The 27,455-nt window shown below is 35.4% G+C and overlaps 3 protein-coding genes across 4 annotated transcripts in view; 2 read left to right on the top strand and 1 right to left on the bottom strand.

The window, feature by feature from the left end:
* LOC129757777 (heterogeneous nuclear ribonucleoprotein K homolog) overlaps nt 1-17,723 on the top strand; it is a 42,253-nt gene extending 24,530 nt beyond the window's left edge. For both annotated transcript variants that reach the window (XM_055755078.1, XM_055755079.1), the window contains exons 2-10: nt 7,820-7,959; nt 8,043-8,099; nt 9,184-9,227; nt 10,160-10,232; nt 10,964-11,062; nt 15,868-16,214; nt 16,279-16,519; nt 16,578-16,747; nt 17,063-17,723. In XM_055755078.1, the coding sequence (XP_055611053.1) occupies nt 7,834-7,959; nt 8,043-8,099; nt 9,184-9,227; nt 10,160-10,232; nt 10,964-11,062; nt 15,868-16,214; nt 16,279-16,519; nt 16,578-16,747; nt 17,063-17,117 (1,212 nt within the window). In that variant the 5' untranslated portion in view covers nt 7,820-7,833 and the 3' untranslated portion in view covers nt 17,118-17,723. The remainder of the gene's footprint in view (nt 1-7,819; nt 7,960-8,042; nt 8,100-9,183; nt 9,228-10,159; nt 10,233-10,963; nt 11,063-15,867; nt 16,215-16,278; nt 16,520-16,577; nt 16,748-17,062) is intronic.
* A 1,247-nt stretch (nt 17,724-18,970) lies between these two features.
* LOC129757775 (RNA polymerase II-associated protein 3) lies at nt 18,971-22,717 on the top strand. The gene is made up of 6 exons (XM_055755076.1): nt 18,971-19,233; nt 19,960-20,964; nt 21,025-21,429; nt 21,978-22,100; nt 22,179-22,371; nt 22,438-22,717. The coding sequence occupies exons 1-6, from the start codon at nt 19,096-19,098 to the stop codon at nt 22,521-22,523; spliced, it is 1,950 nt and encodes a 649-aa protein (XP_055611051.1). The 5' UTR covers nt 18,971-19,095; the 3' UTR covers nt 22,524-22,717.
* LOC129757776 (N-acetylgalactosamine kinase) lies at nt 22,177-26,837 on the bottom strand. Its single transcript, XM_055755077.1, has 7 exons — nt 26,355-26,837; nt 25,657-25,824; nt 25,385-25,586; nt 25,053-25,318; nt 23,792-24,048; nt 23,527-23,719; nt 22,177-23,472 (listed from the first exon to the last, which is right to left on the bottom strand). Exons 1-7 carry the CDS (start codon nt 26,486-26,488, stop codon nt 23,277-23,279), a joined length of 1,416 nt encoding a protein of 471 aa, XP_055611052.1. The 5' UTR covers nt 26,489-26,837; the 3' UTR covers nt 22,177-23,276.
* Nucleotides 26,838-27,455: the final 618 nt, after the last annotated feature.

Below are 27,455 nucleotides of genomic sequence, written 5' to 3'. Positions count from 1 at the left end.
TGTAAAAACACGAATTTTTCCATGTTTTAATGCTTAAAACTAATATAATTGAGCCAAATTGAAAAATTTTATGCTAATATAAGGTTTTACATCAATTTTGAATAATTTAAAATAAAAATTTGAAATAAAAAAGTGACAAAAAACACCGTTCGATTTTGGCAACATTCGATTTTGGCAACATAAAATTTACGGGCATGTTGCCAAAAACGAACGGGGTCTGTACCTTGCATTCCGGGGTGCTGGCCAAGATCACACGCGGGGGGAAAGGTCCGAATCAGCCTGATTCTCCAAAACTGATATTATTAACTGCGCTGGAACCTAGTCCCGGTCGCATGTTATTCGCATCTACAACTTTAATTTCTGGGGCTGTTGTTGATGAAAGGTGCCGCTATTTGATCGGACCACATACGCTGACCTTGTCGTCGGTTTCTTGATTAGCTTATTTTTTTTAAATACCGGAACCTTCCGGTTTGGAGGAATTTCTTAAATTTTGACACATTTTTCACACAGCTATGCTGACTGTTGAAAGATGGTGAAAATTACCAGCACTTAAAATTTTCACAACTGACTGTCGAAAATAATCGCTGCAGTACACTCAGCACACGATAGTGAAGGACAGAAAGATACAACACAACAAAAAACGCGCGATGACAGATGAGCCTTACGTGATACAGGCGATTGCTGTCCCGATTTCTGGACGATTGTTCGAGTTCCTGTGCACTCGTAGGAATTTCATCCCGTAATGAAGGAATTGTGAAGCGTCACGAGATTCGGAAGGGTTCCCATTCGAAATTGACCAACTTCCCTGTGATTCAAAGAGTCAATTCAATTATCAATTCAATCTTAGTGTGTAGGTTCCCTTATTGTTATACTCTTTTAAATACAGATTTTTGCCAAGTTTAAACAAAAATCTGCTTAAATGAAATTAATTATAAATTGATGTTGATTGATAAACAAACATAATGATCGACTAAATGTTAATATGGCCAACATACTTATTTGTTGTTGAAATTTATCAGTTCTTTGAAAATCAATTTTACTTCATAATATACGAAAACAAAACAAATTACAAAAACCTATTTGAAAGGTAAATCACTGATTATTAGTTTTCAGATTTGGTCTATCACCTCTAGTTTTATCATCTCATCTGCGAAAATTTTATAATTGGTTAGTTTTCGGTTAAATCGATCTTCATCGTAAAACTGATGAACTAATGCAAATATTTGCAAACTCAAAGCTGAGTTTGAATCAATTAAATATATTTTGTTCAATCAAGGATTCAGATTGTGACTAGATTCTCGTTTGAAAGATACAATGCATTGAATAAAATAAATTCTACATTTTTTAGAAATCGGAGCATCTATTTGATATAAAAGATTCTAACTCATTCAACAATTCTGTTGAAAACTGCAAAACGATTTGACCTAAGTTTTAAAAATATCAAAGATTCAATTTAGTTTAAATTGTCTTTAAAATTTCATAAAAGTTCTCGTTTTTTGCGGATTCGTTGTTCAACAACAAAAATACTCACAAACGCAGTAGCCTTTAAGAAATGTTTTTAATTCGATTTACCCGATTCCCATTTCTCAGGGAAATCGAAATAAAAACCGTTTTAAGGAGTTTTCAACACTTATGGCTGCTCGAATGGCATCTTTTAACGATTCCGCAACGATTCTACCTTGTTACAATTTTTAGCTTTCTTACACAGAAAGGCATATTGAATGTTCAGTTGGGGCAACCATAAATTAAGGGTCCAAGACCTCACCTTATATATACCAATCGACTCAGCTCGACAAGTTACGAAGATGTCTGTGAATTTGTATGCAATTGAAATGGTCTTACAACCCTTTCTCCTATTCTGGGTTCGATTTTGAAGAATTTAGTTAAAAAGTGGATTTTTTTCTCCTGCAGGTCCTACTTAAACAACAACAAAAAAATCGCAGCAATCGCTAAATTCATTACGGAAGCGATCGAAAATTTGACAAAATTTCATCAAACAGCCGAGTTTTGATCCCACGCCCTCTATCATGAAAGTCAAGGTGGCTAACCCCTTGACCACTAGTGAGCCAATGGTCGGAAAATCGCTCAAGAACAGCAATCAGGAATGGTTTCTAGCTAGAATGATGCTTCCTCCGAGTGCTGTGATACGCACGTGGTAAAAGTACCCATTGAATATATGTCGAAAATCAACACTAACTTGATACAAGAAGATAAAAAATTGTCAAAGATACAGCCGATTTAGTGAAGCATTTCCAAAATTTCCCTTTTTTACGGGAATAGCTGTATCTTTGTTTGCAGTCATTGTAAAGACTTCAAATTTTGCAGAGCGTTAGTTGAATAGTTGAATTAGACTGTGTGAAAAGTTCATGAAAAAATATTAACCGAGAGAGAAATGGCAACACCCATAGAAGAGGTTGCAAATATTTTCTCTCGAAAACCGCGTTAATTCGAAAATCCGCGTAAAAAAAACCGCGTTAATTCGAAAATCCGCGTAAAAAAAGCCGCGTAAAAAAAACCGTGTAAAAAAAACCTGATTGTACTAGGTCGTCGGAAGTCTGTTCGTTGGAAGTTTTGTTGCCAGTTCACCAGCGACGTTTCTAAAAAAATATTTAAATTCAAAATATGTGACTTACATCATTTTTTCGGGTTCAGGTACTAAAAAAAGTCTATTTCCCAACTGGCTGATACTTAAAAAATAGATAAAATCGTTAAAAAATGCATCTTCGAATTTTTTGCTCAAAGGTGAAAATCAGGGCATAATGAGAACCCCCATTGTGGCAGTATAAGCAACATTAATCGGGACACGATGAGCGTTTCTGCCGTGGAATCTAGCAAGGAATCTAGGGAATTTCACTCGATGAAGTCAACTGAATAATAAGCTACAGCCTGACTTGTTTCATCTGACGATTTGGCCTATTGGTTAGATGTCGGAGAGGTTATCAGTAGGTTCGAGTTCGATTCATGCTAGGTGATTTTTTTTTCATTTTCCATTCATGGTCGATGCATTTTACACTAAACGGTGAGGCGTAGATCCACCAAACGAAGCAATAATGTGTGACATTTTGTAGAATACAAACAATTCACAAACACACTCATACATTATGTTATGGTGCTTTGCATCACACGCCAAGATGCTACTAGTCATATAATGCAACAATCAAAATAATCGATCATGAATGATAAATGAAAAAAAATCTCCTCGAACAGGAATCGAACTCGAGACTTCTGATTACCTCTCCGACATCTTACCAATAGGTCAAACCGTCAGGTCAAACCAGTTTACGGTGATGCTGTAGCTCTATCATTCAGTTGGCTACATCGAGTTGAATTCACTGCTAGATGATAAGCAGAAAACGCTCATCGTGCCCCGATTAATTGGGCTCTGTTCGCCCTGAGTCAACAAATTAAAGTAAAAATGCGTTTTAAAATTGATTTTAGTGAAAAACCAAAAAATTAATGATGGTAAAAATTGAGAAACAATGTATGTAGCATGTTGCAGTGCGTACATTATAGATCAAGATGATTCAAAGATCATAAAAGCTTGTTTCCTGGTGCTTGAAAACACTTTTCGTCACTTGAGAACATAGACGTTTTTGTTTAAATATTTCTGTAAAGATGTGAAAAATTAATACTAGGTATAGGGAAGTACAAAAGTATTCTTCATAAAAATTTATTCAAGTAAATGCATACTATTGCATAAAAGAGAAGTGCTCGTTATAACCCGGGTGCTCGTTATGCCCCGGTGCTCGTTACGCACAGTGCTCATTATGCCCCAGTGCTCATTATGCCCCGATGCTTATTATACCCCGATGTTTATATGCTCATTATGCCCCATTGTTTATATGCTCATTATGCCCCATTGTTTATATGCTCATTATACCCCATTGTTTATATGCTCATAATGCCCCATTGTTTATATGCTCATAATGCCCCATTGTTTATATGCTCATTATACCCCGTTGTTTATATGCTCATAATGCCCCGTTGTTTACATGCTCATTATGCCCCATTGTTTACATGCTCATTATGCCCCATTGTTTACATGCTCATTATGCCCCATTGTTTATATGCTCATTATGCCCCAGTGCTCATTATGCCCCGATTCCCATTATGCCCCGGTGCTCATTATGCCTCGGTGCTCGTTATGTCATGTCCATGTCATATATATACCAGACCCCGTTCGTTTTTGGCAACATGCCCGAACGGAACATTGTCATTGTCGACTTAACTTGATGCACATAATTCCTAAAATTCACTCGGTTCCGACAAAGAAAAGTGAAGTACATATCAATAAAAACTATAACTGTTTTATTCTCAAATACCATTCTATGTCAAATTTGCTCAACATTGATCGTGCCCACATATCTTCCCATGTCAAATTTTGTTCCATTTGCTTGATTTGTTTTTTAGTTATACAAAAAATGTATGGAAGCTTCCCTATTCCCTTTCATACTTCCGCATTGGGAGAGGAGAGAGGAGTCGAATATTGATTGAAACATTTCTAGTGGCTTAATACCATCTCACGCTAAATTTGGTTCCATTTGTTTGATTAGTTTTTTAGTTATGTACAGAATTGTGTTCTTATCTCCCTACTGGAAAGAGGGAATTCATAGAAATATTTCTCGTACTCAAATACCCTTTCATACCAAATTTGGTAGCATTTGCTCGATCGTTTATGCAAACATTTGTCTATTGTTTGGGAGGCCTCTCCACCTTTCAACGAGGGGGTGGGGTCTAAAACCATAATAGGAACATTCCCTGGTCTCAAAAACACCTACCTGTAAGTTTCAAGCAAATCGGTTCAGTAGTTATCGAGTCTATAAGGAACAGACAGACAGAAAGACAGAAATTGATTTTTATAGAGAAAAGAGGGGTATCGTTGGCCACTTTTTTTCTTTGCTTCATATCTTCTCTATTATATAAGATATAATGAAAAAGACGTATCATTTATTAATAAAACTTATTTTAAAATGAGTTAATTTCATCAAGTTCTGACTGTTTCAAAGAATTAATTTTTTTTTTTTGACTTTGCAAATTAGTAGAGAGTTGTAGGCGTCCAAGTCCAAAATGAACAAATAACATGCCAAGTTTATGAGTTTATAAAAAACTGTAATTACTGTAATAACTGTGTATAATCGAATTGATTCGAAATCCTGGCTCGCGAACGTTTTGTAAAGATTCTTCATATAGGGTTTATGTACATCTCTATCGCGTTGAATAAAATTGACAGAATATTCTTCACAAAATGTATTTTAAGTTATGAACGTGTATGAAAACACCAAAAAACATCGCAATATATGGTACCGAATCAAACAATATCTGATAATTGAGAATCGGTCTTACCATTTCCAAACGTAAATTATAAAGTCATTTTAGTTATATGGGATTTTCAAGTAAAACCACTAACGAGATTTTACCACCGAATTTGGAAGTTTAGTTTTTTTTTGTCTATTTATTCGCTTATACGTCTTTTTTTAGCTTGTAAACATATATTCTATTGGTCACGCCCTAAATCGACAGATTCGAATTTCGCTTGAAGTCTCCCGGCTAGCCCTGTAAGTTTGCTTGAACGATTCTATCACATGGGGCACGTTCGAATAGCATCCACAAACGCGGTAAATATTTTTTTTTCGAGGCTCTTCTTATTTCTTTCTTTCTATCTCGAAAAGGTTTTCAATAGTTTCTATATTGCCATACTTTCAGAGAAGTAAAAAATTTCCTTAGGAGAATTTAAAAATTGGCTCAAACACGATTACAGAAACTAGATTCAACATAATAATAATAATTAAAATACATTCGACCGAAAATATAGAAGTACCTGTGAAAGCACCCCCAGGCAACAATTTTTACTTCATCCCAGCTTGTACAACTCTCTTAAAACTATCGCTTTAAACTATTTTTCAAGCCGAAACTCAATCTAAGCATTTGTTGGCCGATTTTCATTAACACCTATAAAGCTTATTTATAAGCTTCCATAAAACATGAGCTTTTAAACTAGGTCTCTGAGCTCGCTTATAACTACAAAATCAACTGTGAAAGCTGATTTATTTTCAACGTTTGAAAAGGAAAACTTGTAATTTTTTTATTGATTTGTGATTCCATAAAGGTCATAACGCATAAAAACACCAAATTTTGCATTTTTTCTATCAATAATGCCTTTACATTGTGCTGCATACATTTAAGAGTAAAAAAAATACTATAAAAAATTCTAGTAGCTGAAATCTTAATAGGTATAAATAATTGGCTGGATAAAATTTCAATGTTAACAAACACGTAATGCAAAATAATCATATTCGAGCAAATGGAAGCGAGATTTATGAGATATTATTTTGATTTGCATTTTGTTAATTTTTACCCCGACAGGTAACTGAATTTAATAAATATTTATTCAAAAAAAATAAGTGACTATCCGAAACATATTTTTACACCAAAGCAGTGTTAATATAGGATAAAAAAACCAACTTGAAATTTGTAGATGATATCATTAATCCAATCATAATGAGTATAGTTTTTTACGGCATCGAAAAATGTTCAAGTTTGTACATCTACTGCTCGATTTTTAAAATTTTCTATGAGAATCAAAAACATTGAAAACTAGCTTATGATTTATATCTGATGCATCCAATCTCCTGATGCCGCCCGAGATTTTTAGTGTAGTAGGTATAAAAAAATAAACGCCCCTCGTAAAAATCTTTGCGAACGGCATTTTAGGCATGAGTTAACTAAATACATTTTTCAGATATTTTTTTTTTTTCTCAATTTGATTCTTGTTGATTATACACAAATATAGCATGGCAAACATTGAGATATCTTTGAAAATATATACCTAGTTTTCAATTATTGAAATTGTGAATCATTAATTTTGATTTTTATCGACCGTCAACATGGCTTTTAGTCAGTCCGCAACTGATAGTTTTAGGTGAGTTAGAAAACAAGTTTCTAAGCTTTATTCTAGTTTTATGCCAGCAGATCCATTGCAGGGATAAAACATCCTCCCAGTAATCTCTCCCACGAGTTTAACCTCTCTCTCTCCCTCTCTCTTCAACAAGCTTCATCGGAGTTTTATCACAGTTTCGTTTGATGTTTCTCTCAAAAGAGAAACAAATCTTCTCCGCGCATATACTCTCTCTCTCTCTCCAACAAAATTTATAAGAGTTTTATTACAGTTAAACCACAACTTCGTTTGGCATTTTTCTCAAAAGAAAGAAAAAACACTCCATGACAATGGACAGTGGATCAATATCGTCTTGTCAGTTTTAAGATGACCAGCTTGGCATGCTTTGTCCAAAAAATAATAAAAAATTTTGATAACAAATTTCGAAGCCAACAGAAATGTATGTGTGTTATTGTGGATTTAACAGAGCTCTCGTTACTGTGTTAGGAGGACACATTTAACTATAGATGATGTTTTATACAGTTTTCATTGAACTTTAAACATTTTAAGAAACACATGACAAATGAAATATTTCCAGCATTTCCTAGTGTTTTTACAATTCAGTGATGAAACTGCGATACATTGAATAAACCTCCATAAAACAATGATCAATTTCAATAAAGCCAAATGGCTTAAAATGTGTAGTTTGGGATGATTTGATTTTACCATGGTGGTCTAGTTTTCCCAATATTTTGTGCTCCAATTTTTTCTACATGCAAAAAAAAGGTTTCCGTGGCTCTAAACATCATCTAAAAATAATAGAACTGATTTTAAAAGACAAATCAAGATAAAACATTATTGAAAATATAAAACAAGACCTGTAGTTGTTTAAATTTGTTCTGTTCTTCTGTTAATTCCGCTGTTTTTCTCTTTTTCTCGATACAGATAAAAAATTAAAAATGAAGCGAGAAAACGATGAAAATAATGACATCGATCAACATGATGACAACGATGGGGGAGACCAACAGCAGAATAAACGCCAACGGACCGATGAGGATGAAGTGCGTTTACTGATTCCCAGCAAGGTAATTTCTTTGATTAACGCATTCTTACCGTGTTTTAAACATATTCCATTTCGATCAATTACTTCAATTTCTACCCACTCAAGATCGCCGGAGCCATCATTGGAAAAGGTGGACATAACATCAACAAACTGCGTTCAGAGGTATGTGCGTTACATGAATAAGATATGTTTAGGGTTCTGGTGCCATTTACGATCCTACTGTTGATATTAACCATTCACACAAGTATTGTTTAGTTTGAGTAACTGGCACTTGGAATTATTTTATGTTTTTAAATTTAATTTAATACTACGCTTTAAGAAAAAAATTAATCATTAATTACGTAACAACTCCGATCGATGCCTGATCCAGAAACAACAATAAACTTGTTAAGAATCTTCTCAATTTCGTTGTGATTCGCCGAATGTTATGTAAAGTCTGGTTTTTGCAATCTAATATGTCCCCAGGATATATATTTTCCCATACAGTACAAATAAAAAATCCGAATATATTGTTTTCTTTTTCAAAATTAAATTAAATTTAAACATAAATACTACGTATCCCTTATTCAAGCTACGTTAATGTTAACGAATATTTTTTCTTCTATTCCCTGACTCGGTTGTTCATGTTATAAACGAAAATATAAAAAAAAATCAACTCGCCTCCATCTACACTACGTACCACCAAAACTTAAAAACTGACCCGTTGCCAAAACCAATCTCGAATACCACCAACTGTGCCCCACGGCTGACTGATTGCGGCTTCGGTTCCAAACTCTATGATGATCCTGATGTCGGTAATACTAATGGCTCTTGGGTAAACTCAATCTTGTTTGATCACGTGTATGCCGCTATCCAAATCATGACTGCGATCCCGATTTGGTTTCGATTCCTGCCACAAAATTCGTCATCGAATTCTCCACCTGCTTGGACTCCACTATCATACTTGGTCTGATGTTGGGATTCCAATTCTGATCCCTGTAATTGATTGGATACATTTGCATTCAACCCTGATGAACGCGACAACTCTCACTCTAAATAAACAAATTCGTTGAAAAATATGTCGGAACATGTCTCGAATGTTTCTTGCATATCTACTAAACGCCTCATGATTACACACAAATCTACAACGAACTACTAATGTCTGTGTGTATGGCCCTCATCCTGATTCGTCATTTTCTGGAAACTCCTCTGTGGTATCCCATGCGAATGTAAAAAAACACGTCGAAATTCTTAAATCACCAATCAGTTCCAAGCCCAGGTGAATGTAGGCGATTGTACAGGCCCCGAACGGTAAACATCTTTTATATTTAAATCCTTTCATTCTTAAGTCTCTTAGCCTATAAGTTCTCGATTGATAGCATAACCTATTCCGGGTGTATTCAAATATACCTACTATTTAACAAAATCATCTTAAACGGTATTCAATGATTCCAGCACTTTTGAGAGATACCGATATTTATTTAGTCTGCAGTGTGTCGTTGTCTTTTTCTCGTAATGTACGATTGTATTGTTTTCCCAAGCGTCACCGAAAAGAAACTAATCGCTCCAATTATCCGACCTCAGAACTCGCATTATGATGATCTCGGTTAGCACTCCCCAAAGTCAGCACCTCAGATAATGGAAGCACTTAATCGATTTGCGTACTACTTATAAGAATTTCAAAACGATACCATTAAAATATTACATTTCCAGCACGAGAACGGGTGGTTGAAATATAATTAGTTACAAATTGAAAACAAACGCATGAAAAGATGCCCTTTAAACCATCGCGAAAACCGTTTTACTAGATGCGTGAATTGATTAAGTGCCAAGCCTTATAATTAAAAAAAAACAGAATAAATTTCAAAGATGGATAAGTAGAACAAATACATTCTAGTCCAAACTTCCATAATCAGAGTAGATACACCGGGTCGAAATATCCTCAACCGAAAACATTTCACAGTTCACAGTTAATGACACTTTTGAATCTTAGCCAATTTTCCTTCCTTCCTTCCTTTTTTCCTTTCGAGTGACTGCCGTTAAATCTTTGTGTTGCTGTTTGAATCAGAATTGGAGCAGAAACTAACCCCATATCAACGCAAAGGCAAACTTTTTTTTTGTTTTTTTTTCGTGGATTTTAGTGGGAATACATATAAATGTTTTAACCCAATAAAATTTATTGTCGCCTATTCTTGGTTCTTGTGTAGTTTTTAATTAATTGAAGTGTTTTGTACAATTCGCAGAGTTCTCACAATTGGCGCCGACTTGGAGACTGCCTCCCGGGTGGTTAAGGACATCATGAAACAAATGGACAAGGTGCGTACATTCAAACAGTTTTGCATTAACCTAGCGTAAGAAAAAAGGACGAAATAAAATGAAAAAATGTTCTTTCTGTTGAAAACAAAAAAAAAAATCGAGAAACATAGCGGCGCCCATCGATATCGCGTGCGATGTAATTACTGGTTGAAATTTTCATAAAGTGCATGGCGACTGTATGTCTGTTCACATGTGGTTGTTACTCTCCTCCACCTTGGCTCCTCTTTTCCAGCATTGTTTCTGCAGTGTGAGATGTATTTTCATTTCCATGACTTTTTCATGACTTCACCATAAAATGGGTCGCTTTAGCGTGTGGTGTGACAAGCAAATAGTAGTGGTTGTTGATTCTGCTATCGTAGAAAAATGTGATTCTGCATTCTGGTAGCATGTTAGTATCAAGTTTCAATTGATTTTTTCCTTCACAGAAAACTCAATGAATATTTAAACTGCAAATTTTTAGAGGAATTTATCAAAAAACAATATTCAAACATTCGCTGATTTTCTGTTTTTAGATAATACTATAGCAATCCTGAAACCATGACCCTCAAGTTTGTCTTAAACTGTTTCTATAAACATAAAACCTGAAAACTCAACCTTTAATTACTTTTACTTTAGGTAAAATATTTGAGCGTATAAATAAACTCTTACGATTTTCGATTTGATTATTTTCATTTTCAATACTTTTTTCTTCAATATTGTTATTTGTTTTTTTTATTGCTTTTCTATCTCAGACTGGCGAAAATGATTACGAACTTCGAATCCTGCTGCATCAGAGCTTGGCAGGCTGCGTCATAGGCAGAGGTGGTACTAAAATCAAGGAAGTCAAAGATGTAAGTACTCTCAACTCGCATATCAAATTGCATTTTGTTAAAAGTGTTTAGATTATCTATCAGTGTTGAAAACCAATATATATGTTTGCCATATATATGTTTAATATATAAGAAATTAGAAACTTTAGAGCTTCCCATTTGAAGAAAAGTAAAAAAAAAATCATGTATCTAGACCCCAACCGCAAAGGAAGGTTAAATAACCAAGCACTTTTTGATTTGTGCAAAACCTTTGAAAGAACTTCACGTCACGAAAGATATCGATCGCAACACATGCACCTCAACAGAATAACCACTCCAGGCAAAGTTTCAAATTTTGAGTGATTTTGAAATTCAAAATTTTGAGTAATGCAAAAATTACAAGGTTTTTAACGCGATCCCCAACCAAAAAAAATCGAAAAAAATGAATTTTTACGGAAAAAATTTAAAGTTCAAAATTTTGAGAGATTTTAAAAAATTTAAGTTTTTTTTACGCAATCTCCAATAAAAAAAAATCGAGAAAAAAATTCCAATTGTTTTTTTTACTCGAAATCGAAAAAAATAATTTTTTTTCCAAAAAAAATTCAGGTTTAATATTCTGAGTGATTCGAAAAAGGTTTTTTACGCGATCTCCAACCAGAAAAAATCGAAAAAAATGATTTTTCCCAAAAAAAAATCAAGTTTAAAATTTTGAGTGATTCAAAAAAATTAAGTTTTTTACGCGACTCCCGATTAGCAAAAATCGAAATAAAATATTTTTTTCCTAAAAAATTTCATGTTTACCAGACTCGCGCCAGCCTATCCACTAGACCTCATCAGCGCGAGTAAAACCATTTTTGGTGGATTGCGCAAAAAATGCTCAAAATGCAATCCGTATCCCCCATGTATCGGTCATCTTTCCCCGACTGATATCGGTCAAACGGTAAAATATTGTGAAAAAATAATCATGTCATATGTGTACTCGCTGTCGATCAAAGGACATACGGTTTAATTCTCCTGGCTCTCGGTAATTATTGATACTTGTGTGTCATGTTTTAGCAGGAAACAGGTAATTATGTGAACCGCAACTTAAAGTAGGTTGGTTACGGTCGCGGAGTTTCCATGCAGGCAGGCAGTGTGTTGTGTTTGTAATGCTGCAGCAGAGTCTAATTTGGAAATGGGCCCGCCAATGCTTCTACAGACAGAGTACGTTCGTTTGCATGTATGTTGGTACTTTCGTTACAAATATAGATCAGAAAGTGAGCCTCAATGGGTAGATCATGTCGTCGATCGTTTCCTTTTTTTCTTGTTTTTTTTTATTCATTGTTACAAACCACCCGGCCTTTTTTAGCCAGTGGCATCTGTTCCGTCATTATCGGATAGATCGCTCAAGACGTCGATGATGATGATGACGATGATGGACGAAAGGGAGAAAAAGGATACAGACTGACTAATTCCGTGAGCAATGTGTGGTACCCCCATGATTGTATTGGTCTCGAAGGTATCATAAATTCTCTCTTTTAACATCCTGAACAATAGGGTGCGGCTTATTCTAAAAAATAGGTCGATGTAAAAATTTAACAAAGTTTTGAAAAATAAAAATACAAACATTGCCTCCTAAAGTGTCCAAGTCTTGTAGCAATGATTTCCTATCCGTTAGACTAATCATTCCAGATTGCCTCGCTTTATCCGAACTTGTCCGGATATTCAAAAAAAAAATTCGTTTGCAAAATTCGAGGCAAGTCCGGCCTGAATTTTGTAGAAAACTTGCCAGATATATTCACATTACATTACATATTAGCAAAACTAAGTAAAAAAAATCAAATTGAGTAATGGTAAGTTTCGATCTTTGAGTCTTAAAACTAATTTTTCTGTGTTATTTTGGAATGTTCACATTTGACTTGATATATTCAGGTTAGAACTTGTCACTATTCAATATTCCTGGACCATAATTGTAATCTTGTATTGATCGATTGACGTAAAGATCTTGAAAAAGATCCTTTGATTTTTCAAGCAGCGGTTCAGGAGTAGAAACATAACTTACACATCGAGGACCAAATTCGCAATATCTCATATTTCGTTTTTTGTTACACAAAAAATAACTAAAAAACTGTAAGTATATGCTTCATACAGTGAAATAATATTTTACGAATTTCGGATTTACTCCTTTGTGACCAAAAACTATAAAATTGGTCGAAAACAGATCGTCGATCTTCGGAATTTCTCCATTTGGATTTAAAAAAAAACCCTTATGTCTTAATGTGGAAAAAGAAACCACCGAAAGATATGTTGTAAGTTAGAACCTTATAAAAAATATTTGACATTTTTAAAAATATCTGAAACAAACCACACCCTAGTGCACAGGGACATGAACTTCATCTCCAGTCACACAGCACAGCACACAGTTTAGTTCAGTTCATAAGAACGAACCAAGAGAGCGGATATCGTAAAGGAGGGAGAGCGCCAAGGCAAAGCACGAGCATGCGCATCCGCTTTTATCATGCTGAACACCTTTTTCCTCGTTCAGTTTTCGTCCGACTCTAGTCCTTGTTACATATTGTTGAATTTTACTGAAACACAGTTCGAGTAGCTGCCAGGATTAACACCAATTGGTGAGGAGCACACCACAGTGTCTTCAGCATAAATTCCTGGCAAATTTTTGGTAGACAGCTTACAGCGCATAGTTTAGAGTGAATCGGTTGTGAAAGTTCAATTAGTTGATAAGTATTTGAATAATGTCGTGCACTTAAAGCTCGGAGAAGCAGCTAGGGAGAGACTCTTCGATAATCGATTGGATAAGCAGTGAGTGACTATGCTTCTTGAGTGCGATTCCTGAACAAAGAAAAATCGAATTTTCATATTTTTTCTGGGTGGATTGATATAAAGTATGACATGTCTCTGTCTTATTAATTGATCTACCAAATCCTAGAATCGTACTTATTTGGAATAAAATAATATAGGTATTTCAATTTCGCTGGAATGAAATGCCACAGAATGATGTGTAAAACGAACCGATATGCAATTTTAATTAATTTACAATGATAATTTTTGATTGTTAGGCCATCGGAAAAATGGTAAAAACGGCTATGACTCGTTTGATTTTTATCATCTAGCAGCTTGCAATAATTACTGCCTTGCTCTCCTCCCTTTGTCAATTCTTCCAATTCGCTTCGACAAGCACTACTCTTATATTATAGGATAGGGCTCACGCGGCACAAGTCCTCTGGAACAGGATGTCGTCAGCTACATGTGTGTTGTAGAGGCTCAGCAGAATACATACCTACGTACCGCACGGCATTTTACTGCAAAGATTGTCCGATGTGGCTGTAAATTCTTCAAAAGCCACCAACTTAAAACGAGAAGCAATAATCATTAAACAAAACTGAAACATATGCTCATGCACCCATCCTCTTCTGTTAGCTGCTTCGTTGATTCTTATGCCCGCTTTTTTCTGTTCTTTCTTCGTCTCCAAAAGCGGTAGATTCGAAGCAGCACACATCATCTGCTCAACCATTAACCTTTTTTTTTTACTTTCTGTCGCTTACATTGAAAAGGAAGCAAAGGTGCACCATTTATCCTTGAAGTTATTCAATTTTCTTCTCTTTCGATTCCGTCTTTTCTTTGTCCTGCAAGAAGCGGACGGAACCATGAAGAGAAAGAAATAAGCGTCGTTCATTGCAGCTTGCTGTTGGATCGGAATTTTTTTTAGCACACGTTGCTCAGAGAGGCATACAAAAATTCACGTCTATCGACGACATTGTAATATTTTTTCTAATAGCTTTACACTTTTTTAAAAGAATCGGGTTTTCCCCAACCTTGGTTATTATTGGGTATTATTTGATTAAAACAATATTTTAGATTATCGTCAATAATCATAAAAATTTGAACAGGACTATCAACAATTGCTCTTATTCTGGTGAATCATACTGTTAAAAAATAGAAATAAAAAATTGAATGCGCACGAACGAAGTTATTCTTTTTGCTGAAAACTACTGAACAGGAGGAGAAATAATTAAGGGCTGCTGTTTCTTAGCTATCCTTAATTTTACAAAATGCAGACTTTCACTTGCTCATAACTGTTTCTAGCAACTGTATTATAACTATAGTAAAATTATGAAAACTTTTGTAAGTCGAATTTGAAAAACTCGAGTAGACTTTGATGCGCAAACTGAGACCATTTGTCAACAGTAGTAAATTGATAGCATCTTTTGCTATAAAATTTTGAATGAGAGCAAGAGGCATAATTAAGGTTTCATATATTTTTATTCGATACCCAGCTGAGATCAAATTTTAGTATCAACAGCAAACCGGAAATAAAATTTGATGTAGAAATTAATTTGATAGCAAAACTAGGCATCATTGAGGTATCTATTTATTTTTATAAAATTTTAAAAAATCTGTCTGATGAAATATTGGTTAACATTGATAGATGACCTCCTGTCATCGCGAATCGACTGTCCCACGCTACTGGAGGCTATTCCGCCTAGTGTACGACCCCGTGGTCTTAGAAATCTGGATCTTCAGTTGTACATTCCCCTTCGAATGAACAATTACGGAGCTAACAGCGCCCTCATCGGCGCAATGAGATCGTTCAACCGTTTCTCGGCGCATTTTGACTTCGACGTTTCGAGGGATGTTTTCCGAAGAAAAGTGATACGGGCCTTGAGAACCCCATAGTTCGACTTAATGTTATGTTTTTAATTTTAAGTAATCATTTGGATCAACATGTGATCCGTTGATAAGAAATAAATAATAATAACAAATAATAATAAAGATAGAATCTGTGCGCAACATGCAATTTTCGAATGTCGTAGAATGTAAAATCAACTTTTTTCTTCTTCATTTCATAGCAACTGGGATGTCGCTTGAAAATCTTCTCCAACATCGCTCCGCAGAGTACGGATCGCGTTGCCCAAGTTGTCGGCACGGAAGAACAGTGCTTACAAGCACTGACCGAAATACACAACCTGGTTAAGGGAACCCCCATCAAAGGTCCGGTGCACAATTACGATCCGCACAACTACGATGACCTGTATGCGGATGAGTACGGCGGCTACGGAGTTGGCGGAGGTGCCAACAACAGGTTCCGTAATGAACGACCCGGTTTTGATCGTCGTGACAACGGCAACAGCCGAAGAGAGGGAATTGGCCGTGGCTACGATAGGGGATCGGATCGGGAGCGTGGTGGAGTTATGAGGTAGAGTTTTCGCTTTTAAACAAATTTGGAAATGAAAGATAATGATGATGTTTTTCTTTGATAGGGAGCGTGAATTTATTAATCCTTGGGCATCGAATAACGTAAATGGGAACCCCATGGCGGGTGGTAACTTTGGAGGTGGCAATGGTCTTGGCATGGCTAACTTAGGCGCTATGGGTCTGGGAGGATCCGGTAGCAGCATGGGCAACATGAATAATCTGGGTAACGGTAACATGGCAAACTTTGCCGGAAACACTGGAAATATGGACAATAAAACGTCCACGCAAGTGACAATACCGAAAGATGTAAGTTCGCTGAATTAGACAAACATCAAATATGGTTTTAAATCAATTTATTTTACAGCTGGCCGGTGCCATTATCGGAAAGGGTGGTGGTCGTATTCGCCGTATTCGAAATGAATCAAATGCTTTCATTCAAATTGATGAAGCTTTACCAGGATCAACAGATCGCATCATCACCATTACTGGAACACCCAAAGAGATCCAAGCCGCTCAGTACATGTTACAGCAAAGGTGAGTCTCATCAGAAAAAGTCTTTTATTCAAATTGTTTTTAACTGGTCCACGTTCACCGCCATGGAATCTTGCTTCATTTTGTATGGAAGACTAGTGATTTTGTTGTTTAGGCTATAATATTAACAATAAATCTCAAGTCTTTCTATAAAGGTTGCAACAGCTTCAAGATTTTTTAGGGACTACAAAAATAAACAAAAGTGATAAGTGATGTGTTTTTTCCCTGTAGTTTTAATAAAATGTGAATTGAGTCATAGAACTTGTTTGAACGCATTAGAGAACTTACTTTAATTTTTTTTTTCTTTTATATTTGCAGTGTTCGCGAAAATCTTGCTGCTGCGGGCAATGGCTCTGGTTACAACCGTAACTAAACAAACGCATTTGCATTTACGTTGAACAACAATGTTGAACAATAAGGTCCATCAAAGAAAAACCATTAAGGCCACCGGCTCCATTTAGAAGAGTATAAACTAATACAATACATTAACACTAGGTTGATGTAGGATATATAGAAGAAGCGATGTTCTATAGGCCGTTTCCCGAACAGTTTTAAAAACCATTATGGTGAGGAATGGACAGAACTTTTATTTCCATAAAACAATCGAGGTACCAGAACTAAAATTAAAGTTTAAGTTGAACATGTCCAATCAATCATATGACGATCGGAATTAAGACCAAAAGTCATTAGTTTGTTTTATTCTACGGCCTTTAGGGAAGCGTTATGACTAAACATTTTAAAATCACGTAGTGTTTGTGTTACAAAAATGCAAACTTCACACCTCCCTTTGTAGTCGCCAAAGGACAGAGATATACTGTTCCAGAATATGAGAAAAGAAAAACACAAATACAAGTATTTACTGAAAAAAATTGTTTATAAACAACGAATATTTTTAAATATTCTTGATAAGTATGTTTTCTTAATAATGTCTGAACATGTAACATTCAGTTGTAGATGAAAATAAACGTATATTATGAAATTATTCGTATTTTTATTTATTCGAACAAGTCCTATCACTATATTGCAGGGGAAATACATCTGGGCTGATAAAATTTAAAATTTTTTTTTTTCATAAAGGTTGCTTTATTGTAGATATTTATGAAAAACGCTTTCCATAAAATTTTCAGATGTTCCTATTGCTGTTCTCTCTTATTGTCCTAGTTTCAACCGGGAAAGTTATAATATTGAGTTAAAACAGTTCTTGACTTTTGAAACATCTTTTTGTTAAAAACCTCCGTTATAGCACTTGTTAAAGTGACGTCTCTACGTATATTGTTGTTATATTGATTTATCATTCATAAAATGAAAAGGATCAAGCATCGATTCCGTTGGTTAAATCTTCAAGCTTTTACCCTAAATTCTTAGTTTTATGTTATGTTGAGTGTGCTACACATTATTTTCGTTTTAGCGAAAATATCAACCAAACTCCCCAAAGCCCCAAATTAATCTATTATTTAAACATACTGTTGTACCCAATATTGAGTAATGATCAGTTGTTGCATTCTCAGATGTCTTTTTTATAAAAATAAAGAAGAAACAATCTGTACTATAGTCCTATTTGCCGCTGGTAGTGTTCGTGAAATTATGCTGTTTGTTTCACCAACACTTTTCAGTTTTGGGACAATTAACCTAAAAAACGACCATGTGCGTCGACTGGCTGCCCGTTTTTTGTATCGAGAGTTTTTGAGGTTAATTGTCCCGTCTAATCTGTACACGCTCAACAAGTGTGCGTAAGAAACGTCAAAAACAACTCTATTGAAAATCAGTTTACGTTTTGACAAATCATATAGTAAAAAATTTCCTACAAGTGTTTACCGATTAGATGGTTATTGCCATTATCGGTACTGTGAAAAGGTATCCAGAGGGACTAACGTTGTCAAAGTGACCTCGTGGACATGTATAATTTTGATTTAATGTTAATGATTTAATTTAACAATTTTAATATTAATATGTTCCATTATGTATATTTACATGTATGCTTATAAGCGAAAGCAACACGATTAGGGTATAAAAAATGAAAGCTTTTTTTTAACTCGGATCATTTTTTTTAGTGAATCCGACGTTAATCTATAAACATTTGATGATATTTCAAGGGTTCAGTAGGACCCAACTTTTTACTCAATTAGGTATTCAGAGCCTTTCTGAGTATGGGAAATCAATAAGAGTTTTAAAAAAGATATAAATGAGCTCAGTTATCGTAGCGTGTAGGCTTATGACTAGTATTATCGAAGCGTGTGTTTGTTGTTCAGGCAACTGACTGAAAGAGTGCCAAGTGTTTGTTCTCTCGCCAAAAATAAGCAATTTCTGTATTTTTAATTGAAAATATTTAGTGAATCTATCGCATTGTGAAAATGTCTAACGCTATTGAAGCCCAGCTCGGAATAAAAGCTAAATGCGAACAAATGCAACAATGTCTGAAGGAGCAGTATGAATGGGAGAAGGAAATGAAACAAAAAGAGGCCTTGGCCCGTCAGCAGCAAGCAGATGGCGTAAGTAAATTGTCAAGATTTTTACGAAAATATTTGGAGCATACAAACTAAACATAAAAAATAGCTTTACCTGCCCTTCTTGATCCAGGGATTCCTATTCTACTAACCTGATGTATCAAATAATATTATGTTGTAAATGGGATAATATATCTTAGGATAAATACCCATTTAGTACTAAGTTTATTTATTACTAACTTATTTGCTGCTTGTTGGCTTTAAAAAATTGGAACCTGCCATATTCAACATTAATAAGCCGATTTATGTGGTATCAGTTGAACAAAATAGCTCTGTAATTAAAAATAAATCTGCATACTTAGTAAGTTCAAAGTAACCGTCACTAGTAGAAGGTAACTGTCCCTTGTAATTTGAAGTTTCGTTACGCAGCCTGTTAGTTACAATTAACTTCATAGTCACGTTAAGTAAAACACTTCTTAAAAATATCATACTTATTGAATGTTTATCTTCATTACATATATACAAAATCAGAGTTAGGTATAAGTATCCGAAAGATAAGTTGTATCCAATCCCTTTGGGTAACTTCTTTGATTATGTGATTTTTCTCTTGGTTCACAAGACATTACGAAATTGTGCAAAAAAAAATCAAATCTTACCAATCTCTAAGGGTTATTTCGAATTTCATTGTATTTCCTACCGTATTTTGCTTGTGTAGAAAATTAGATTGCAATGTTAAATTGCTGTCCATTTACGTTTGGATATGTTCTACAGGAGAATCTTTCACCTCCAATCAGAAGTCAAATTGGCGAAATGTACAAGTATCTTCAAGAACAGTCTTTCACGGAGAAAAAGAAGTCCTCTTTGTCCAATCATATTAATACTTCAAACATGGTTCAGGAAAGTGAGGATTTGGTGGAAGCAGATCGTCTGTTTGGATTAGGTAACGAATTCTGCAAACGTGCAAAAGAAAGCGAGGATCCTGTTGTGTTCAAAGAACGATATGGCCATTATGCCATCGATATGTATACCAGGGCCATTCAACTTAACAGTAAAAAGGCTGATTATTTTTTCCATAGAGCGCTCTGTTTCTTCAAAATGGAGCAGTTCGAAGATTGCCTCAAAGATTGCGATGCAGCTCTTGATTTGGATAAAAGTTCGGTCAAAGTTTACCTTTGTCGCATGCAAGCCTTCGAGTATATGGGAGAAAACAAGAAAGCTTACCTAGAGGGAAAATATCTGTTAAAGATAGCGAAAGATACTAAAGACTTGGACCGAACTAAGCAAGATATTGCTAGGATCGAGAAACGAATGAGACATGACGGCGATGTACACAAGGCTGAAGGAAACGATCATTTGAAAAACAAAAACTATCTCAAAGCTCAAGAATGCTTTACAAAAGCGATAAACTCGTTTCCGTTTGAACCTATTTATTACCACAATAGAAGTATGGCATATTTTCATTTAAATCAACACGGACATTGCTTAGAAGATGCAAACAAAGCCATCGAATTGGATTCAAATTATCATCGGCCGTATTATCAGCGTATGCGTTTACGAGAAATATCAGGCGATTACAATGGTGCAATAAACGACTGCAAAAAGTTTCTTGAGTTGGTCAGAGATGTCAAACAACAATCAACTGCAAAAAAGGATCTAGCAAAACTACAAAGCTTACTAGAACAGAAAGGTAAACCGCCTTCGTATAACTGGAATGATTTACGCAAGAATGCCACTATTACAAATTTCGTCCAAAAACCTCCTCACCTTCGTTCAAAGGTAAGACCCAGAGTTTAGTTTAATATAATACAGTACTCAAAGAATGATTTTGCTTTTCAGAAACCACTCAAAAGAATCCAAATTGCGGAAGTCTGTTGCGATGCACCAAACTCATTCAGTCCGTTAACGACATCTGATTATGAATCAATTCCTGAAGCTGTTATTGACGAAATTTTCAACAATAACACTGGGGAACGGTTGGCAGAACCAACCCAGGATATGCAATTAGATAACCTTTTTTCATCGTCGCCAGACGTGTCCAACCGCTTAAGACAGTTCTTCTCGCCCCCAACTACTCCGTCTAGTCCTCCATCCAATTTACTGTCCCAAAAATCGCCTGAGACATCGCACCAGGAAACTAGTTCAATCGAATGTCGTGAAACAAAGAACTTGCTTCCAGAAGTGACGAAAGAAGCTGAAAAACCGCCCGCAAAGCAGGAAAAGAACAATTCCATAGAAAGGAGCGTAAGTCAGATCGTTGAAATTCTTGTGTGTTTGTGTTGTCTTCTGATTTTTCAATGGTTTTCTTGAATTGATGTTTTTGCTAAGCATTGATGATCCTGTTTATCAGCTTCTCTTTCGTTATTTGATTTGCGACTTTTAGTCGAACATTGAGTTCAAATACAAATTAGATTAAATCCGTTATTATGTTATCCGTTGGTTTCGTTGTAATCTAACTAAAAACAATAAAGTAAATGATAGTGTTTAGATAATGGTTACAAGTTACAAAACATACATTCACAGAATACAGAAACGTGGAAGCTTTGTGAAAATAAATATAAGACAAAAAAATTTATAGATTTTCGTATATGAGTATCGATGTGACACATTTAAGTTAATACTTGGAAGTAATTTTAACCATGAATAAAAATACCTAAATTATGAAAATAGACTATAAGGCGCTTAGCTTGGTGTTACAGTTTCATTTTGAGGGCATTACAAAACATTGTAGTCTAGTTTTCCATTTGCTCAACCAGTCACTTCAATAGACTCACGTAATTTACAATTTTTAGGACATTGATTTGGTGAAACTTGAATCAGATAATCCATTCCCTTCAATTCCACCAACAACCGTTCAGTTTTACCACATTTGGAATAAGCTGGAAACGCCTCATGAGAAGTTTATTTTTCTTAAGGTATGTTTCGGAACGTTTTAAAGAAAAAGTGAGTGCGCACAAAGTTCAACATCAATTTGTTTTATTATAATTGTACAGAGTCTTGAAAATCAACCTCTCCATGAACTTTTGGGAGCCACTATGGGTAGCGCCATGCTAACGGACATTCTGCAAGTACTTGCGAAAAATTGCGCCGCCAACAACTATTCCCCCCTGAAGATAATGCAGCAATTGGCCAAATGTCAGCGAATGGATATATTGCTACCAATGATGAACGAAATTGATAAATATTGTAAGTTTCAAAAATAGTTAAATTTATTAAATTGATTTTTAAATTTTGTTATAATTTTCTTTTCAGCAATGATAAAATTATTCGAACTTTTGGACACTATGGAAAAAGACAGCGAGCAGGCTTCAGCTGTAAAGAAAAGTTTGATAGTTTAAGCGCGTGTTTCTATGCCTTTCTAATAGCATGTAAAGAAATAGTGAAACAGAGTTTAATTAGCATATGGTGACTCATTGAAAATTGTTTAAATTTATCTCATACGTTTGGGTCGTTTCAGCTTTTACGATATGAATTCATCCATGGCTCAATATGTAATACCTTATTTGAATAAAACATTGCTATGATAGTGAAATTTGAAGTTCTTTCTTTATTTCGTTCCTATTTAAGTGACACTTCCAACAAACGAAGAAAAACAAAACTTATCATTCGTGATTCAAGAAAAAAACATACAGGTTAATAACTTTGCTAAGTGTTTTCTCAATAATGCATAATGAGGATAAAAAGCAACAAAATTATAAGTAGTTCGATTTGTTACTATAGGTGATTAACTTTAATTTTGAACTTTTAAGCGTCAGGTTAATTAGGTCAGCTTAATTAAAATTCTAGTAGGTACTTTGATTCATGAAAAAGTTTCTTAAGAAACAAATGTGACAAAAAGCCTTGTACACTCTTCTTACTTTTCTTCAACACAATTAAGTCCTAGAAAAAGTATAATCCTCATTGTTGTGATTTTATGCTAGCTTTTAAAATCTATAAGACTTATTGGGCAAGATAGTACTCTTCGAAATTCAACAGTCGAAAAAATACAATGATAAGATGAAGATATATCGATTTGTAGCTATTAAGTTAATGTCTATAATGGTAACTTGGAAATAAGCAGATCCTTTTTACGGTTTCAGAAAATTGAAACGTTAGTTTATAGCCGTTTTCATAGCATCTAGAAGGTATATTTCAGCACCTCTCTGCGGACTGGTGGCGAATACGATGGTAGACAGATCTTTCCCATCTGCACGGGGATTGTTCGCAAAGTAGGTTTCTTTGAGAGCTTTGATGTATTGTTCGCTTTGCTCTACACCATCGCACAAAGCCACGATGCAACCACCCCAGCTGAAAACATCAAACATTCATAAACGTTTTAAGGGAAAATATATTCTGTTATACCCTGCTCCTGTTAGTCTTGCTCCAATTCCGAATGTTTGGGATATTTCAACTAGCTTATCCAAGTTCGGGTGCGAACATTCGTACAATGTTTTGAGGCTGTCGTGCGATTGTTTCATCAGGTTTTTCATCAAGTGTATTGTTCTTTCTGATTGATCCCTAGATACGTTCACAAATGTCTGAACTCGCATGGATTCTGTTGTAAGAATTAAATTTATGTATTAGATATATGTAGGTACTTAAAAAAGGAACGAATGATTTTATTTACCTTGGAATACATGTAACGCACGTTGTCGTAATTTAAAAGATTCAGCCTCTCGGGTGTTGGGAGTCAGTAAGTTTTCAACAAAATCGTCTCTACTAATATCGAAGAAATCGAGCAACTCTTGTCTGTTGTAGCTAAGCTGTTTGAGATGTTCGTTAGTTAACTTTTCCATTTCGAGCAGCGAATATCCCAGCGCCTTTTGCAAATCAGAGAAACGTTGGATTTCCCGCCAGTTCAAATGCATCGTTTTTGCAAGCACCCTAAAGTCAGACAAGTAACCTTTTTGTGAAGAATACTTTCATGAAAATTTCATTGTATCTGTACCAACACGTGAAAAGGATGTATCTCCATAAATGGCAAATCGAGAAAAACACATTTGAAGAAAATACAACCTATTTTAAATCGCTAATTAAAAACCACTTGAAATGTTCGTATTTTATGTAAAACAAACGATGTTTAGAAGCATCCTCTATATGTTAGAATAGGGGAATATCAATTTTAATGACAAAACAACGCGCTATCGTAGATAGAACCTAGCTCACGTAATATTTTGGCTCCCTTGTTTATACACCCTTTGCTATTTTCTCATTTCTAGCTTTAGTTTTAAGCTCGCGTTCATTTGTAGCTATGTTTTTATGTTGAATAAAGTGACAAATCTTTACCAGGACATAAAAAGCATCTATCTCCATATATGGCGTATCAAGAAAAACGCGTTTGAAAAAAATACAACCTATTTTAAATCCCTAATTAAAAATCATTGAAAATTTTTGGTTTTTATGAAAGACAAACGATTTTTAAGAAGCATCCCATGTGAGGATAGAGGAATATCAATTTTCATGAAAAAACAACGCACTGTCGTAGATAGAACCTAGCTCACGTAATATTTTGTCTAACCTGTTTATACACCCTTTGCTATTTTCTTGTTTTTAGCTTTAGTTATAAGTTCGCATTCATTTGCAACTATGTTTTTATGTTGAATAAAGAGTCGAATTGATTATTTTGAGTTTGTTTGCGGAGTAGATAGCGAAAAATGGTTCCGGAGTAAAGGTTGTATATCCATGTGATGGCAGTTCTGGTTTTAGAATGTTTATAGACCCTTTACTCAAATTGAGTTTTCAATGTAACGGAATATTATTTTCTCAAAAGGGTTTTCCCGTTAAGTAGGGCAACTGTTGGCCTATCATGAGGTACTGAAAATGGTTTTTGTTTACTTTCGGAGATAGATCCTTTTCACGTGTTGGTACAGGTATCTATTCTAACTTACCTGCATGCTAATCTACATTCAACGACTCGTTGGTTGAAGTCACAAGTTGCTGCCTTGTTGGCCTCAGTCAAACTATTGGCAATAACGAATACGGCGTTTTCTGGTAAATTCACCGACGTGGCTCTCAGTGGGCTCCATTCGATAAACTGTGCGCAGCCCTGTTGCGCTAGAAAAGCAATAGCTTGATCCATACCACCGCCCTGTGTTCCAATGTAGCGTTCGCATTCAGCTGAAATGGTAGCCAGGCATTGTTTTTCCAGTGGAAGCTGAAGGAGAAATCCACAAAAGATTTAAATTTGAATCGTTTTCTTGAACATTTTACTATTTCTTACATTGTATAAATAGGCTGTAGCCAGAACAGACGCGCTGACCACTGCACTGGAACTGGACAGCCCGGATGCGGGTGGTATATTCCCCGATAGCAGCACCATCATTCCGTTTGCGTTTTGCGGTTTGGCGTACTCTAGGACACCTTTCACGCCGCAAAGTAAGTATTTATACCACGCTGGGCCATCCGAGTCATGCACATCTATGCTGTTTATGTTATTTTAAATTTAATAAATACTGAGGTGGTTGTAGATACTTGATGTTTTTTAATACTCACGTAAACGTGTTGATATTGCATTTGAAAGGTTTGTATTTGGAATCAACGTTTTTAAGGTGTATGAGGTTATCTTCAGTAGGAGCAGCTGCTAGCAGTATAGTTTGTTCGATGGCCATGGGAAGAACAGGATACCCGCAGTAATCCACATGCTCTCCAATAATGTTGACCCTTTAACAAACAATAAACTACAATGACCGAACATTGCTAACGAGTTGATGAAAACATTTAATAATCTTCAGTTGTCACCTCATAGAAATGGCGTGAAAATTAACACGTTTCCTGGATAAAGGTACATGGTCACATAGTTGTGTATTGAATAAAAAAAAACTTGAGAATCTCTGCTCGTTAGAATGAAAACAACAGTTTTTTTTAAACAATCTTCCTTGTGAAAATAATCATTGACATTGTGAAGTTTAAAAATTCCAAACATTCAATTCGCTACACAAAATCACGTTTTATTAGCCGTTAAAATTTGCAAGATTAAACTGTGGTAATATACATACATGTACAATAGCACAGTTTATTTTCTCTACATACATTCAGGCGCAGATGTACACTACCCTTTTGTTCAGGGACCTCCTCGTGCGAGAAGCATTAATTGATGAAGAAAATGCTGATCATGCCGTTGTCCCTTGCAGATTCGATAAGGACTGACATACATTTTTGTTTGCATCGAGAACATTAGTGCTCAAACTTACCGCCCGCTGCATCTGACGATAAACGTTGGTTTGCGATTGAACGCGTTCAGGAAATAATTTCTCAGCTGAGACACGCGTTCACAGTTGTCTGGTGCTTCCAGAATTTGAACAAACGCACCGCCACTGTTGCTCATTCTCGACGTGGATGGATATCTTGAGCCGCGCTCAGAGAACAAAATATGAAACGTAAACAAATCCGTCTGTGATACTGACGACTGGGTCCGGTGAAAAGGGTGAAAACAAGTTCTCTCCACAGAAATTGAGGGTTTTATCAATATTTAAACCGTTCACTTCACAACACAAATCCAAAAGGAACTGCACAGAATTCAGCAGAACCGTCTCGTTTTGAATTGGCTCACTAATCTCTTATCATTGTAAAGACCCAGATAATGGCCAGCAATACACACAATAAAAAATACACTGCTGATTAGATTGAATTAAGCCCGTCTACCGCGAGTAAAGTCCGAGAGCGAACTAACGGATGGGCAGGAATGTGTGATATGGAACAAATATTTTACCAGCTGATTTGGGATCGTCCAGTGTTAGTGCAGCATTTGTAGAAAACACAAAAATCGATGTAGGCAAAAGTGATTTCTCCAAAAATCCTCCGGGACTTGGGTGTTCATTGGTTTGATTAGCTGAAAAGTCAAACTATGTTCAACGGCTGGTCTTAACGGTTAATTCATGTTTGACAAATGGTGTCTGATAAAAGAAAACGTGTCTTTTTTCTTTGATGTTGTTTCTATTTAAATGACATAAATAAAGGCGAATTACAGATACCTACTATATGAAGAGAAAGTCGCCTTCATTTATGCAACTTATTTATGTTTATTTTGTTCCTTGGCTAGCATTTAATCTATAGGGGAGAGTGGGGATACTTGATCCCCTTTTCTTATTTTTACCATATCTTTTTGGAAAAAATTAGCAACTCGCCGTCTTTGACATTTTCTGACAGCTTGTAACTTCAAGTTTCTATGCTCCAAAAATTAGAACGATACTTGAACCCGTTGATGAACTAGAAGCGTTTTCGTGGGAGTAAAAAAAATGCGATTTTTCTGAAGTTAAGGGAGACTTGATCCCCTTTTGAAGGAGAGTTGATCT

Source organism: Uranotaenia lowii, chromosome 3, assembly GCF_029784155.1.
Source record: "Uranotaenia lowii strain MFRU-FL chromosome 3, ASM2978415v1, whole genome shotgun sequence".
In the NCBI taxonomy this organism is placed as follows: Eukaryota; Metazoa; Arthropoda; class Insecta; order Diptera; family Culicidae; genus Uranotaenia; species Uranotaenia lowii.
Note: the sequence above shows the minus strand (reverse complement) of the source record. Positions and strands in the feature narration are given on the sequence as shown.